Source organism: Phaseolus vulgaris, chromosome 7 (genome assembly GCF_051622355.1).
Source record: "Phaseolus vulgaris cultivar YP4 chromosome 7, ASM5162235v1, whole genome shotgun sequence".
Lineage (NCBI taxonomy): Eukaryota > Viridiplantae > Streptophyta > Magnoliopsida > Fabales > Fabaceae > Phaseolus > Phaseolus vulgaris.
Genome location: NC_143504.1, coordinates 52,864,227 through 52,882,020, shown reverse-complemented (window position 1 = coordinate 52,882,020; position 17,794 = coordinate 52,864,227). Strand labels below are relative to the sequence as shown.

Sequence of the window (17,794 nt, the reverse complement as noted above, 5' to 3'; positions counted from 1 at the left end):
GATTATCAGGAGCATTAAAACTAATAAGCATATCATTCATAATTTATTTAAGAGTCATATTTTTCCTTTTAACTACTCCATTAGATTCAGGTACATACAATGAGGTTACTTCATGAATAATACATTCTCTAACACAATAATCATTAAATAAAACATATTCACCACTTATATATGATCCAGTCCTTTTATTTTTTCTATTTAATTGATTTTCTACTTCTATCTCATCTTATATGTTAAAAACATATCAAATGCTCTATAAAATTAATCTTAGATATTCAGTTTGATGTTCTATAAAATGACATGTTTTCTTCATTATTTTAGATTCTACATATATATCACATTTTCTACTTTGTTTGTCATGCTTGTTAATTAATCCTAATAATTGAAATTTAATAACATATGAAGAATTTACATGTTCTAATCTAGCATGTCACACATCATAAGAGTCAACAATATAATCAGAAGACCCAAATCTAGATTCATTGATCATTTATATATTTATCTCCCAAGTAAATATAAGAAATAGTAAAAAGTAAATTTATATATTTATTATAAGTATAGGCTAGATGTGAAAATATACTAGTAATTAAATGTGATTAGCAAAATTATAAAGGAGACCTAAGTGTTGAGCATTTTAACTTTTACATTTTAATTATCCAACACAACTGTTTGTGAAAATCATTTTGGAAACTGTTTTCTAGTAGTAACCTTCATTAACTAACTAGTTCTTTTCAGCAAGGACGGATACCTTTGTCCCAATTCTCAGAGATTATTCCTCAAAATCTTGCTTGTAGTTATTTGACTATCAGAACATATTGAATTATATATTAACTGAATCTTAAAGACCATAACTTTTTTAAAAGTTGATTTATTTTGTAATTTAGGACATATTTTTGGGAAATTTTCTCTTATAATTTAAACAAATCCAAACACGCTATAACCCTAGGCATTCGATACTTCAATATAATTATCATTTATACGAACTCGTCGTTTAATCAAAGGCGGGTGTAATATTCCACACAAGTATTACACTAAAATAATCCTATCAAATAAAGTTTGAAGTAGAGTTGCATCTACATACATTGTACAAACATGACAATTTAATGACAACAAATACGTAAACAATATTGCACAGTTTAGCTAATACAAAGAACCAATCCTACAGGAAATCTCAGTCATTCAGTATATGAACGAATCCTTACATTACCTATCAAGTTTTATTGAGTTGCAAGTTAATGAACCTTAGCTTGTTCCAAAGTCCAACGTTTCCCATCTGAAGGGTCGGAACATACATATTACTTCGGGAGAGCTCTTAAACAGAAGGGCCACACAGACACAGACTGCAGCTATGGCTACCATTGAGAGCATTGCAGGTCTGTATACCATAGACTTCCCTACTGCGGTTCTGCAGAACATTTTACTGTCACAGAGTTTACAAGGCCTTTGGCTAAGCCTTACTGCAGGCTTTCCAATCTCAAAGCTAGAGGATGCCTCATTCTGCTTCTGGTTTGTATTGCTCTCTGTCGTGTTACTTGGAATCTCAACCACCACATGAGCTGCTCCATGTCTCTTGTTAATTTTCTTCTGCACCAAGTGAATGTAAGCATAATGACCACGTAAACGTGCATAATCCTCAGGTGTAGAGCCTGTGCTGTCACGAGCATTTTTCCATGCTTCAATTCCAACCTGTATTAAAAACTCCATATTAACTAACCTGAAAACATTAAGCTCCAGATTTCCAGCAAGGCATAAAATCGTAAAAAAGGTTATTTCTATCAAGGTTTCAGCTCATTCAAAGTCAGACAATATTGTTGGTGTAAGTAGTTCTGTTGGTAACCAGTTACACAGATTGTTTGTTTTCGGAAAACACAGGTTAATGATGCCCAAAAAAAATTAAAAAATGCAGAGTATGCAATGGTGACAAAAATTCAAATACTGTAACATCTAAATGCAGTATTTGGATACAGAATGTGCAAGAATTAAATGCGATGGAGGTGGTCCAAATAAAACTGAAGTAATCTCCAACATAGTAAAAGTCAATCCTCACTGATATATAATTTGATGTAGCAGAAACTTACCATGCAAGGATCATTAGTTAAAGCATCGAGCACATCCTCGGAACCATCTTTCCCAGCTGCTATATGGAGTGGTGTCAAACCAGCAGGACCAACAACATCAGGTCTAAACAAGAAGGTCTTGTTCTCTCCATCAACTAGAGCCTTGACTTCAGGTTCTAGTTCATCTGAAACATTCTCAGGAACATATCCCAAAAGCAACTCCACTAACTGCTTGCTATTTCTCCTTACAGCTTTGTGAAGGAGACCCATCTCTGAAAGTGCAAGATACAGGGAAGGGTGATCTCCTATATTTACAGTTCCATCAAGCAGTAGATTTAGAAGTTTTTTCACTGCTGCACACCAATCATGATCCATGGAAAACTCCATAAGCCACTTAAACCGTTTCAGTGGATAGAGTTCAACGCTAGAGTTCAAGTGAACCATCCTTAATTTCAACTGGCTTCTGTGAAGAAGCCAGCCCATTTCATGAATAAAATCCATGGCTTGATTTTTGGCTTTAACTTTTCCAGTCCCTTCAATATCTGGGTCAGTTTCACTTATTTCTAGAAGAGGCTCAAGTGTACAGATTTCTGAGCAAACATCCTCCTCCTCCACAACAATGAAAGGAAAAAAGCTGCTACTCAAACTCTGGTCCTCAATCTAGCAAAAACAAAAGTATAAAAAATAAAGCTCAGCCACATAGAATTAGTACATCATTGCCTATCTTACGTTAAAAATGACACACTAGTAAATATATATATATATATATATATATATATATGCTAATGTCAATAAGATTCAACTATCAGAGTTAGGAAACAGAAACCAGTGTGAGTGAAAGTGTGTCATAAAATAAAAGTAAAAACAAGGTAATATATAAATATGTTTTTCTTCTTCATGGATAAACTACTGTCCATCCCTACTTTTTAGGGTTGATAATTTGGGAGAATGAAGAAAAGCACCTCAATAAATCCTCGTCCATTCATCACAGGGACAGAACATGAAAACTGGATGCACTGAAGTTCATCAGGCTCTTTGGCACACTGATCCATTGACATATGAGCATCTTCACAGACCACATATTTCCCTTCTACAGCACACATTAACCTGATGGTAGGTTTAAGGGTCATATAACATGATAGTTCAAAAAAAAACATAGATATATTTAAACAATGTCCTGGAACTCAGATAGTACGTAAACCATGCAAATGATTGACAATTCACAAAGCAATAGAGATTACCTAGTGGCAGGGCACATAAGGTTGACACCCTTAACAGAAAACTGAGCTCTCTTTGATGCTGGTACAGCAATTGGACTAACAGTCAAAATCTTGCTATAGTTGTTACTTCTGAAGGGTAAGGAGGTATCTATGACAACTTGACCTGCAGCATGAAAAATTGCAGCAAGATAACTAATTAGTCATAATGACGTATAAATACTGTTATTCCTGAATGATATAGTTTCATACATAAACCACATGACAACAATGTAGACTGTAGACAGCATTAGAAGCACCATAAAACTAAGAATGCTCAAAGCAATCCACCACCTAAAGTTATATATCTGGTTAAGACACAAGTTAAATATAGACAAAAGTGTTTAACATATATGTCACAGCAAGTTGAAACTTTTACACATATAATAAACTTGATTACTGAAAAAATAAATCTGACTCCTGTTATCTTGATCCCCTAACAACAATGACAAAAACAACAAGACATGGCAAGAGACCATTAAAAATGAAGGCCATCTGGTGCTGCACCCTGATGTGAACCCATCCATTTCTCCAAAAAGTGTCATCTGAGACATCCAACAGCCTATTCAAACTGGAAGTCAGATCATAGCAAAGCTGCAAAAGAGGGACGAAGCATACAAGGTCAAGAGTGTCCCCAGTTAAAATATAAAACCCCGTATAAATAGTTTTAGAAGAAAAAGGCTTACTTCCTCCCACAAAGCCTCAGCCTGACGTAGATAAATGGTCAAAACAATACAACCAGGCCGAATGTAGCTCTCCATATCAGTAGGACTGTGAGATAACCAGTCAAGAATCTGGCAATTGAAACCCTCAGTGTTATTAAATTTCAAATAAAAGACAATAATAGCACTTACTCAGAGACTTTGGAAAGCATAAAGTACCTGTGCTCTAAGTACAAGAGGAAAATCATTGGGCTCTTTACCAAAGAGCTTAAAAACAATTCGATCTGTACGACTCTGAATGATCGGAAAAAAAAAATTAACCGTTAAATAAATGGCAACAACAATAATAAGTTAAATACAAAAGAAAGAGGAATTTTTTCAACAACCTAAGTGAAAAAGGGGAATTTAGATATTTCTTTACTAGTGTATTTAGCTATTCCCACCAACTCTTACCATCCCTTCACCAGCTCTAGAAAAAAGAAACCCTCCAAAACAAATACAAACCGACAACCTGAACTCAATTGCCCCCCACTCCTGCCCCCAGCCACTCTTACCAATCAAAGGTCTTGAGCCATGTTACTTCTTGGTTAATTTAAGCAGTTCACTTTTCTATAATTTTATCACCAAGCTGGCACCACATGTCAAGGTGGCATCAAAAGTCTATGAACCAAGACCACACACTTCCTTAAGTCCTTAATATACAATTCATTTACATGGTAATTTCTATCCTTTCTATTCAAAATCACATAATTATGGGAATGAATTGTCATTTTTTTTCTGTAAGGACAGTGAAAAAAAGCACAAGTAAACAGTAGATTAGCCAATTCAAAATAATGCAACAAGAAAAACAAACCTGAGCTTCTCCACTGGAACTAGAAGGAGACTGGGCAGAAGCCGAATCAGAATTTCCACTTGTTTGAGGTGGACTTGAGTGATGAGAATCTTGTTGTGCCCATGGGTAATCAAGAGAGCTAGTAACAAGATTTGCTGAGACAGGCAATCTTTCTAGATCTTCCATACCATCATCTGAGTCAATATATATGTCATTTAAATCAAAATTATTCATCTTGATCTGTCCAGAAGTACTGTCTCTGGCTTCTGAGTATGCCGGAGGACTGTTTGACATGCTGGGCTTTATAGAAGATGTAATTTGCTGTTCAGAGGCCCTAGCATCATGTGCATGCATAACTTGTTGCTGCAGTTTAGCCATGGACACAGCTTCATGCTGTCTTGTAACAGTTGGAGAACCTTGAGAACCATTGGAGAATAAAGTTGACACCATCTCTGACTTCCTTGATGAATCGCCTTCTATCAACAAATTCTCTGGTTCTCGCAAAAGGTTAGAAATGTTCTTACCCCCTTGCTCGCCATTCTGACTAGCAAGACTCCTCAGAATATGAGTTAGTAGATCCTGATCTGTAGTCTGATCTGACCTGTCAGCTATAATTCAATTAAAAATTCAATTCTCCATTCCCCAAAAAATTCTCAGTTGTAGCAGAAATACAGATCAGAAAAATAGACGTGAATATTTTTATTAAGCAAACACAATTAGATGTCATAAAACTAAAGGATCCCAAATGCCAGACTAACCATATGCTGCAATAAATAAGTGCTTAAAATAATTAGTCTAATGAGATCATAATCATAACATCACATAAGATTGACACTATTGCATAAGCAAATATTGTAAAATCATCCCCCAAAAATACTTATTCTTCAATGAAGGAGGACAAAAATTATTAGATAGCCTTGAAACTTTATCATTTTCAGTAACCATCCACAAATATAGTAACCTAACTCCTGTATCCTCCTTCGGAGAGGCCAATAGTTGGTCTCTTCATGCCAACTTGACAAAGAAATGGGCATAATTCATGTTAGTTTTAGAAAACTTCAACAATAAGACAGACCAATAAAGCTTATTTAATTACTGATTCCATTAAGTTCCCCGTACATATTACTTAATCAGCAATGAACACAGACTTAGTATTGTTATAGCTACTCACAATTCACAATATAAAGCCGTGACAAATTATTTGACTAAACAACTTAATACCATTTGGAATTTCTACTGCAATGTGGAGATATTAATCAGTAGTGAACATAATCAGGCTTTTAACAAAGCCTAAAACCTATGCCTATAAAACAAAGACGCATCAGAGAAAAAAGTCAAATAGCAAATAATCACCAGGTCAGAGTGCTAATTTAGATTTTTTATCACTTTCTCATCAGCAAAGTTGAGAGAACAGAAAGATAATTGAGCTTGCCCAGCAATTAAGGCACTAAAAATAGATTTCATATGGTAATTACCATAAGTAGATGTTGTCACAAGTAGGAAGAGCAAGGCTTTTGGACAACCTTCCAGTGCATCACCAACAGCAACAGGAAGTTTAATTGACAAAAAATGCAAAAATTGAAAAACATTTGTCCCACATGTTGTCCATCAAGATACTTACAAATTCTTATTAGTTGAAACTAATCTTGAGATAAGGGCTTACTAGGTAAAGATAAAAATCAAGCTCAAACCATTTTTGTTGCCCTCTCCTAACCTGCTAGACATTCTTCTTCTAGAAAGCTAAGATATTATATATATATATATATATATATATATATATATATATATATATATATCAATAACCTTCATCTTTTCAAACTAGAGAGACAAGAATCAAGCAATGCATATATAAAATAATCAAGCATATTACATGAAATCAAATGCTTTGGGCGCTAGATACAGAGATAAGGATTTAAAGAAATACTCACAATGCATATTTGAAAGTATCTTCAATAAACTTATCAACAGATAGCTACTAGTCTGATCATCATTTAATGAACTTCCATTAGGAACAGGTTCATGATTCGTTTTCCTTCTTCGTTTATTATGTCCTGCCAAGCGTCTTCTGCAGCTTCTCTTTCCCTCATCAAACTCTTGAAGCATGTGAAACCTGTTGATAGAGTGCCATAAAATTATATGCTAGCATAAAAATAAATAACGAACGGTTGTTTGAAGGACTGCCAAAAGATACTTATTGTGATATTCAGCTGTATTCAGATATACTTTACAATTTTCATGATTTGCTACATCTTCATATCGTAATTAATACCATTTATTCCCTTTACACTAACTGTAAATAAGTTAAACAAATTCGAACTGATCAACTACAGCAAAAGCTGAAACCAATAAAAAAAGAACGGAAAATTACCTGCTACATTGTTGACAGAATCTCTGCATTGCATTTCCGACAAGTGCCCTACTGGCCTTGGAGTGCATCTCACAAACTTTATGTCGTCTGTGATAATCCTTAGCTTTGCTTAGATCAGCACTGCAGTCCTCCACCTGACAAACAGCTCGATTTGAAGTACTTCCAGATACTCTACTCTTCTTCCCATTCATACCATCCCAGCTCGCAACTTCCCTATCCACCACTGCAGAAGCATGCCCACCAAGCTTTAAACTAAGAGTACCCGTTTCCTCATTCAAACCATCATCCTCCAGCACAATAACTCTCCTTTTCTTGTCCCCTTCCTTGCTCCCCATGGGATCCCTAGGATCTACTTCCTCAGAGCATGAAGAACTGTTGGAGGGACCTCCGGCCACCGGGATCCCAGACCCTAGAGGGAAAAATTGCTGTCCCACTCCCACACCATCCGCTGGCACTGGATTCAACCGGCTTGCGATGAACAGATCGCCATCCCATCTCCAATCATTCAAATCCCACTCCGAGGACCTCTTCCCCACACCCCTCAAATCCGAGGAAGCACCCACACCAAAAAGATGATAAGCTTCCGCACCAAATCTAGCCTCCATGGTCACAACCAAAAACTCCAAACACCAAAATCCACAACTTAATTCAGTCACAGTACGAAATTAACCACACGGAATCACAACCACTTAACCTTGCTTCCACCCCAACAGTCCCAAAAATAGTAACCCGACGCAACCATGGTTCCAATTAAGCACAATCAGCATGACCACCAAGACTTCCAATTTCCCCAAGTCAACCACAGAGACCTTGCTCAGCTCAAGTACCAAGCAACAACCTCCCCCTTCCTATCTTCAACAAAAGAAAAGGTTTATCTTAAAACTCACCAGGAAGAAAAATTAAAACAATAAAAAAGGCTATCAAGTATAATTGAAGAACAAATTGATGATTAAGCAAAGAGAAATATCGTACCGGTACGTCTTAGGTTTGGCGGGAGAAGCAACGCAGATCGGCAGCGAGTGGATGTCAGTAAGTGAGCACGCGAATGGCGAACAGGTTCTGTGGACGGAAACGGTGTTGCTGCTGCTGCTGTTGATGATGATGGCGATGTGAATGTGAATTTTATTTCTTTTTTATTATTTTCCACTATGAGAAGGTACATAGATATTCTAAGAAAAGAAAATAATAATAATAATAATTATTATTATTATTATTGTTATTAATAAATTAATAAATGGTGGTGGGATTGGGAACAGTACACCCCACCAGCCACATAGTGGTAGGGCCAGTTGCACACTCTGCGTGTCCCTCGCTCTTTACGTTATGGAAGGAGGACCCAAAAACATTAACAAAAGATGCCTTTCCTTTCCTAACCCTGCACCCTCTGCACCAGATCCACGCCGTTCATCTTCGTTAAGTAAACGTCACATTCTTCCACTCCTCTGCAACACTTTTTTCCCTATCATCACCACATGCCCACCACGTGTGACACTCTTTCGCCCCCTTTCTCATTATTTCTCTAATGCAATTTTAATCACACTCCTACCATTATGCGCTGTCTCTAACTCTTAATTATCTTACCATTATTATCCTCTTTCACATTATCGATGCTCATTACTCAACACATACCAATTTTCATAACTGTTTAAATACTAACACTCTATAATACAAAAATTATGAAATATATTATCACATCAAATTTATCTCATATATTCAATTAATATTTAATTAATGATACAAAAAAATTCCTTACTAGCACATGCAAATGTATTGCCTATCTTTTTCCCTAGTTGAGATTTCTTTCAATGAATAATGTGGAACTGGAAACTTTATTTCTTTTTCGTATATTTAGCGAGAAAAGGAGAAACTTTTCCACGTCCCTTCTAATATCATCCATTCTTTTAAATGGTTTTTTATAAGTTGGAGGCGAAGATAATGTTTTATATTTCTTTCTTTCTTTCCTATTTAAATAATTCTGTAAAGGTTTGTAATTATTTTAGTGTTGTTTTTAATTACATATATTTATTTTCTAGGAGTCGTGGTTAAAGTTTTAAATTGTTTTCAGACGAACTTTAATAAAATTGTTTTTGAATAAAACTGGATTAAAATTAATTTTGATGTAGAGTAATTTATGTTTAAATGTTTTTATTATAAAATAATATAATGACGAAATTCAGTATAAATATTTTACCTGTAGCCAAAATTATTTAAAATCAATTTTAGACAGCTAATTTGATATTGTTTGAATATTTTAAAATTTGAGTGAAAAATTCTTTTTACTAAATAAACATTCTATTTATTATACAATAATATATTCTTTTTAAAACATACAAATAAAAAAAACAGGAAAATAATAGATTATTTATTTACTAATAATATCTATTGGATTTAGATTTTTCTTATTAAGGAGCATTATTTTGCTTGAAAGTTAATAAACAGTATACTGTATTAAATATAAAATAATGAAAGAGATAAAACTTTTTAAATCAATGACAACTATAAATTAATTTATTAAAATTAAAATGAAACGCTTTTATTGATACAAAATATTAAAATTTAAAGTTTAAAAATCAAATTCAAATTCAAATTATTTATGTTTTGAAACTTAATGAACCAACCAGGTATATAATATAAATTCAAAATAAACCACAACTAAGAATCTGTCAAATAATGAAATAACCGTCAAATTAGCAAACAATAGAAAAAATAAACTTAACAAAATAATGTTTTTTCTCAAAAAATAAAAATAAACCTGAAATATTACATAATTTTGTTTTAATTTTTATGATCTTATATTTTTAAATATTAGTTTATGTAGTTTTAATTGTAAAACAGTTTTTGACTAAATTATACAAATGATAATTTATTTTTATTTTTTATTTAGTTTGTTTTCTTGTTTAAAAAAAAAAACAATTTATATCTTTAAATCTTAAATCATACTTGTAAAACTCGGATTTAATAGATAGACAAGGTCGAGTTGTTATTCAAACTGAAAATATATTTGACCTGGATGAAGACATCTTAATCTATTGAGTTAATTGAAAAAAGTTGATAATTCAATTAAAATATTAAATTTATTTTATTCAATTTCTATTTATGGATTTGTATTGATATTAAAAACTTTATTTTGCATATTAATTACTTTATCTTAATGATGTTTAGAAATTTAAATTATAAAATCATAGTGCCGTGAATTTTCTTTATTATTTTCATTTATTAATACTTTATTTTAATAAATATTTAAATTAGGATTGGATTTATAAAAATATTAGACAAATATAATATATATTTTAGATAAAGTCAACTAGATTAATCAGTAACCTATGTCAGTCATTGATTATCCAATCATTAAATTTATCCAATTCTTACAAGACTTTTTTCCCTCTCCACTGTTTATTTGTTTATTCATTCAATCAATCAATTCTCTTTGTAAGAAAAAACCCGCTTTTATTTGACACAATTAAGAACCCTAATTTAAATTTCATATCAAAGTATAACTTTAGTTACATGAGTTTGACAACTAAATTTTATATTATGAAAGAGATTGAAATCAATTTCTTATTAAAGGCTGAAATAATACTTTTGATTTATAAAGTGATATGCATTATGCATTTAATTTTGTTATAAAGTTCTTATGTTAAATAGGATTTGATATTTATTTATTTATTTATTTATTATTATTATTATTATTTTAACCCCATCCTATTGCCTATAATTATTTTTTGTTTGTGGTTAGGTGGGAGAGGAAGAAAAAGAGATTAGGTGTAGTGAGAGAAGTAGAGAAAAAAAAAAGAGGGACCAAGGAGAAAGGTGGAGAATGAATTAAAAGGTTAATTTAAAATATTAACAGAATTAAATTTAAACTGAAAAGAAAATGATCTGCTTTCATAATAAACTAAATTTAAATTTAAAAAGAAAACAAAGTGAATAAAATGCAAAAAAGTTAAATTACCATTTATATAGTATAGCCATAATTTTATTAATACTGGTTTGACTACAATTAAGTCTTGAAGTAATGTGTCAATTATTTTAATGACCGCCGCCTAATTTAAAAAGATTGGAAATGATGATTGATTATGATTATATTAATTATATCTGATAGAAATCTTCGTACGATGTATCAGTAGCTAAAATTAAAATTAATAAATATTTAAAAGAAATTAAATTATATAGTATATTTTTTCTTTCTTTTCAACAAGATTCTTTATTTTTTGTTGGGTAGTTGTTGTATATATTGGTTCTATTTTTATCTCTTCATACTCTTTTTTTTATCTTTCTCTCTACTATAATTAGAAAGTAAAAATAAGTTATTTAGAATAAAAAAGAGTAAAAAAATGAGTTGGAAATTTCTACATTATTTTTTATCTTTAAACAAAATAATAAATCAATTAAATATATAAATTAATATTTATTTATATTTATAATAAACATTCACATACAATTCACTAAAAAGACAATGAAAGAAGAAAATTTTATTTCTTTTTTGATTTGAACAAAAATTCGCTCGTGAAAATCTAGCGGAGAGTTGGATTGAGTTGCAATTCTACTTTTGTTCAAGTAAACAATCATTCACTTGGTTTAAGCGAAAATATGATTGAAAGGAAGGTTGGTTTTCAATTCTATTAAGAAAAATAGGCCAAAAGCAAAGTTTGAATTTTCATTCTATTTCCACTTTAGCAAAAATGTAAGGACCTAAAAAATAGTTTTAGAATAGTAATAGTATAATTAAAATGACACATGAATATTTTATTATTAAAGTAAAAAGTATATATAAATAAAAAAATCAGTTATTCATTTTTCATTTTTAATATAATCACCATCTCTCTAGAAAAGTTTTCTTTTTCTCATTTGTCTTCTTTTTAAATTTCCAACCTCATCTTTTATAAGACTGACAATCAGAGGCCGCCACTAGATTACTAGCAGTGAATAGAACAAAATTGTCAATCAAAATTTTAATTAGAGTAAGTTCAATTATATTCTTTTTCCTTTGAATTAGTTTTATGTTTTCCTATTTACTTCGATAGATTTTCTTTGCATGAGGTACCCGAGACTTTAGGATGAGTCTCTAAGTCCTAATGATATGTTTGAACCATTGATCATGACTCTATGGTGCATGTTACGTTATCACTGTATTTTAGATCTCTTAGTGGGCACGCGTACTTCTAATGAGGTAAGAGAAGCTCGTTTTACTTTTCAATAGAATCATAGGTTAGAAGATTTCGATGTGAAGGTGATGTGGTCACAAACTTCATCTTTTCTTGCAGTGTTTGTTGTTGAGTAAATTAGAGTGTTTTGATTGATATTGGATGTAAAATTATAGAGATGGTAGATTTTGTTGATTATGTAAATTACATGTTGATTTTGACGAGATGAAATTCTTGAATATGTTTGAATTGTACTATGAATCATTTGAAGTGTGGTTGTTTGAGTTTGAAATTGAATTTGAATGAATCTGGTTTAGAATTATAAATGTATTGGTATATAGGTTGGCATAAAAGTTCAAGAAGAGTAACTCTCCAATTTTGAGCAAAGTGATATCATTTTAATCTTGTATGTTTTGTGAAAATATATATTTGGGTATTTATTTTTTAAAGAACACTTGAAAAATAATAAATTTTATAAAGTTTCTTCTGATATTTTTGGTCAAGTGAGAGATTTTCGCTTAAGCGAAAGATCCTCGCTCAATCTAGAATGTAACAGTAAAATTCACTTTGTTTCGGGCCCATTTTCACTTGAGCGAGAACTCTTGGGTCTATTTTTGCCCAAGCCAGAGGATTCTCGCTCAAGCGAAAATAATATTGGAATTGAACATGCTCTTCGTCTCATTTTCACTCAAGCGAAAAAAATTTCGCTCAAAAGAGACCAATTTTTGCTCAAGCTAAAAAAAACTTCTTTTGATTTTGTTTTTTTAATAATTGTGTAATTTTTTTTTAATTTTAATGAATGTTTATTTTTATATCTATAAGTTAAATATTTTATCTTTAATGGATGTATGATGTGTGAAATGATTGATGAATCAAGTGAAAGTGTGATCACTACATACGATTTTCAGGAAAGAAAATATTGTGTTAAGATTTTTAGGGGAGTGTATTTATTTGTGAGAACCATGTGAAAGAGATAATCCTCACTCTACTGATATATTGGAATCATATATATGAAGAATATCAAAGAAGGTTCATATGACTAAATTTGAGATTTTAAAGAACTTATTAGAGTAGATCATATGGATTTGCTCGTGTCATGTGACGATGAATTTCTTGAAGGGGAGATTATATTGTAATGAGAATATGATAATATGACATGAGTAGGTCTCTGAGTTCTATTTTAATACACTGGTCTTATGGAAGTAGAGTTGAATGTCTATGTGTTGGTGTGAGTAGATTTCTAACATGATTCATGTTAAACACTAGATATTTATGGATACTTGCCTTTTTAGTACATAAATTTGATGAAGTGTGATGATTGATGTGTTGTGATGTAAACTGAGATATATGAGGATATTCTTGAATAAACAACAGTTAAAGAATTGAATTGAAAGTTTTAAAAATACTAGTTTATCCATTTTTTTTGTTTATGGTTGTTTTTTTAAAAGCTATAATGATTGTGTTTTACACATGAGTAGAGGTTACAAGTAATGGATCTCAACATTGATAAGCTGAGGAGTTAGTAGAGAAAAAATTAAAAATCTTTTATCTTTTTGTGTATATAAATTTGAAAATCCTTATAAAAAGGGATAAAATTTTGTAATATAATATTGGGAGTATAAAACACTCTTTAGGGAAATATATTGGTGGTAGGAAAAAGTACACCACCTTTGCATTGCTTCAATTGAAATAAATTATAGGTTCTCGATATCTCTTTGTTGCTCAGGTGTTCTAACCAGTATGCTCCATTGCTTAAGCTTTTCTGAACGTGAAACGATCCTTCCCAATTTGGAGCTAACCTCCACACTAGATCTCCTTTTCGAAGGATCTCATCTTGACTTTGGTGTTGTATCCACGGGCAACCCTTTGCTTGGACGCTTCCTCTCATATCTTAGCTTTATCCTGGAGTTTTTGGACTAGGTCAAACTTCTTTTTGAGATACTTATATCTAAAAATAGTTTATACAATAAACTAAAACTAGAAAAATTTAAAGGAGAAAACATAACATAACTGGAATTAAAATTGCAATTGAAATAAACTAAAGTTAAAAGAAATTCAATGCATAAACTAAAATGTAAATGTACAAATTAAAAGGAATTGCAATAAGTAGAAGAAAATTACATTCAAGAAATGTGAAATATCAAACAAAACCATAATCAAGTTATCTTCAACTTTGAATGCATGAAACCCAAATTTAAATTCTTTGCTTAATAAAGAAGACACAAAACCAATCAATTTGTATATTCAAAAAGAAAAAGAAAATCTTAATCAATAATTGAATTTAAAAATGAATCAATAAAAGAAAACAACTTGAAGAAAGTATCATCTAACATAGTTTGATATTTGTTATCACCTATTTCAAGAATTTAATCACCTTTCAAATATAAATTTGCATAAAAAATAAATAAAATAAGACAAAACCTAAGGGATTGAAGAATAATTGTGAACTAAGGAGGAGAGAAAATGAAAAACTCAAATATTTAAAATTGTAAACTACATGAACTGAAAAAGCAAAGAACTAAACTAATACTAAATTAGTTAAAATGTATCTGTAACAATTAATAATAAGATTACAATTTGTAAGTATAGTTTAGTGTACACTTTTTTTATCAGTTTTATTCTGTATATCTTTATATACATTAACTAACTCTTTAATTTTTTTATCCTAAAATACCGTCTATCAAAATTAAAAGTATTATTATTACATAATTATAATTATAATTTTTTTTTAAAAATAAAATATTTTATAACTATTTTTCATACATATCTGATTATAATTTTACTATTTATATTATAAAATGAATTTTAAGCCTAACTTAATTCCGTAAAAGCGACTAATGAGGTGAAATTTGCACCCACTTATATATATAATGAAATGTTCTAATCTCCAACCATTTATTTGGATGAAAATTTACAGATGTTCATATTATATAATTATAACATTATAAAAATTGTTAAAAAAAGTTATTTTATAAATTTTAGTAATATATGTTTAAATTAATTCTACTATAATGATTTTTTTTAATTGTCATGTGCATAAACGCAACTGTTTAGTATATATAAAAAGATCGACAATGTATAATTTTTAAATAACATTATGTTATAATATTATATTAAAAGCAGTTATTACAAATTTGGAAGAATAAAATAGTAATCCACACAATTAGTTTTAAGAGTAACAGCATTGGAAATAATGGATGGAACACATAAGAGACAGTAATATTTAGTACTAATTATTGATTTAGTAAGTAATACTTTAGTACTAATATGTTCAGCAGCTGTATTAAATTATAATTGAAAAGAAAAATATGTTTTGTTAACTAAAATATGAATCTCATATTGAGAGACAGAACAAATCACACAACTATTTGTAAACTGGTTCTTTTACAATGTCCAACTAACATACTTTTTCCATTTCCATTACATGGAAAAGTTAACATTTTCGATCTCTTGAGAGCCCACAAATCCAACCAAAACCGCGTAAATATTCTCCATTGTTCCTTTCAACCATTTTTTAATATTTTTTCTGCTGCATATTGGCAATAATAGGAGTGAAACAAATAAAATCAAACACATATTACCCATTAGTTGCTTAGCTTTTGCCATTAACTTAGTTTAGTCACAAAAATCCTGTAGTTTTACTCTAAATAAACCAGACCACACACCATAACTACAATCTGCCAAATAACACAGAGCAACCCAATTTGCTCCAACTACAAGACAACGTAATGCTGACACAGACACGAAAATTTGGAATTTTTGCTCCATCTTTTTAGCTTTGTCTCTTTAATTAAGATACCAATTCCGTGACGAATTCATCTCGCAACATGCATGACTCTGTTTTGGATCCCTTCCAGGTGACACTCTTTGTTTTATTCATTTTGTTTAACCAGTACTTTAACTGCAACAATATTATTGCTTCAACATGTCTAGCTCAATACCTTAATTTTTGATTCCTGAGATATTCATCACGTTGCAATGTTTCCTGACAACAGGTGACGGATTCGATTCCTTTCATCTTCCATCAGCGTAATTTGGTTGAAGAAACCAAAATCTTCCAGCAGAACATTTTCTGCATTATTAACCAATAATTGCTTTGCTTCAGCATGATTGATAGACACAATATCTAGTTATTGTTTGAAAATAATCGATAGTGTTTGTGAATCTATTTTAAATTTCTTACATGGTCTTATCTAGATTTCATTTTATTAAAACACACCATCACATTATTCGTTTCCATTGTTAATTGATTTACTAAACTTAATTGTCATTTATATGTGATATGTATAACTTGCCCAACCCTCCTAAACCTGGCCATTAGAGAATTGTGGAAATTTTAAAGTTAGACCAAACACTAATCCATCTATTTCCTTTTTGTCTAAGTCGATATTATATTTGTTTCCTTTTTTTTTTAATTAGGGTAACTCATTGAAATATAATAAAAGCCACATTATCAAGACTACAATTGCTTCAGCTGCAACCAAGACTTGGTATAGTCTTCTACCTATGAATTATAATGGGACAAAATGGATAAGACAATGTTGTCTTCAAAATAATAATTTTTGTTTTATTCTATAACTGCCTTTCAATCTTAAATATTTGGCAAACAAATTTCAGTGATGGTTATCATGGTAAATTTTGATTGGAATAGTCCAGTCAAACTAATATTTTATGGGTAAATAAACATCATATTTTTTGACAGACTTTTTAATGAATATGTTGATTCAAATCTAAACCCAGAGTTAGGTATCCCTTCTAATTACCAGTGTTAGGGACGGGTAAGACTATGCAAGTATTGTGGTTAATGGAATCCGAGTGATAATTATAAATATCTTTGTTATTATGTATTATTAACAAATATCAATCAATTATGTCTTTAATCCATCAATGATTATCTTAATATCAATAATTTATTTGCCAATCAAAACTAATGATCTAATAATAAAGATGTATCCAATGAACCTTTCTAAATAACCAATGCTTGATGATTCCTTCATATACATATAAAATAAACATAATGTAGTTATTAGAAACAACTGAATAACGAAATGAATAGAGGTATTTGGGTTCAAAATCACTCATTATATAAATCTCTTATACCTCATGTTTATGTTAATTTTTATTTACTATTATGTTACACCTAAATGTTCTTTTATTAAATTTTTTCAGAATGGAATTAGAGCCTAATTATTTTTTAGTAGTTATGATCATATTTTAAGAAAAAACAAGCTCTTTCTTTTTTATATTTAATTTTTTTTTTAACACAATATCTAGATTTTTTTTTTCATTTTAGGAGTCAAACTTGTTTCATTAATGTTTTAAAAAGAATAAATTTAAGTTATACATTTTTGTTTTTTTCTTTTTATATTCAAAATTATGTTAATATATTTAAATTGAAAATTTATTCAAAATACTAATCAAAACAAAACAAAAAATCCATAAAACTTTTATTTATTTATAATTAAAATAATTAAG

General features: G+C 30.5%; 1 protein-coding gene across 2 annotated transcripts; it reads right to left on the bottom strand.

The window, feature by feature from the left end:
• Positions 1-990: 990 nt before the first annotated feature.
• On the bottom strand, positions 991-8,371 carry LOC137830171 (squamosa promoter-binding-like protein 1). Of its 2 annotated transcripts, none has more exons than XM_068637345.2 (11): positions 8,148-8,371; positions 7,176-8,023; positions 6,736-6,917; positions 4,829-5,415; positions 4,195-4,269; positions 4,000-4,107; positions 3,790-3,907; positions 3,299-3,440; positions 3,020-3,164; positions 2,079-2,717; positions 991-1,686 (listed from the first exon to the last, which is right to left on the bottom strand). In XM_068637345.2, exons 2-11 carry the CDS (start codon positions 7,778-7,780, stop codon positions 1,243-1,245), a joined length of 3,045 nt encoding a protein of 1,014 aa, XP_068493446.1. In that variant the 5' UTR covers positions 7,781-8,023; positions 8,148-8,371; the 3' UTR covers positions 991-1,242. The 2 variants fall into 2 exon arrangements, with proteins under 2 accessions (XP_068493446.1, XP_068493447.1); XM_068637346.2 differs by having other exon boundaries at positions 7,176-8,027; positions 8,148-8,331.
• Positions 8,372-17,794: the final 9,423 nt, after the last annotated feature.

Bases quoted from the DNA above. Each gene is read 5' to 3' on its own strand.
- LOC137830171 (XM_068637345.2), bottom strand. From the start codon at position 7,780: ATGGAGGCTAGATTTGGTGCGGAAGCTTATCATCTTTTTGGTGTGGGT. The intron at 4,270-4,828 runs GTTTGTTTTTCT...CCGATCATTCAG, and splicing joins GTTCCAGTGGAGAAGCTCAG to AGTCGTACAGATCGAATTGT. The intron at 4,108-4,194 runs GTACTTTATGCT...TTCAATTGCCAG, and splicing joins CTCTTGTACTTAGAGCACAG to ATTCTTGACTGGTTATCTCA.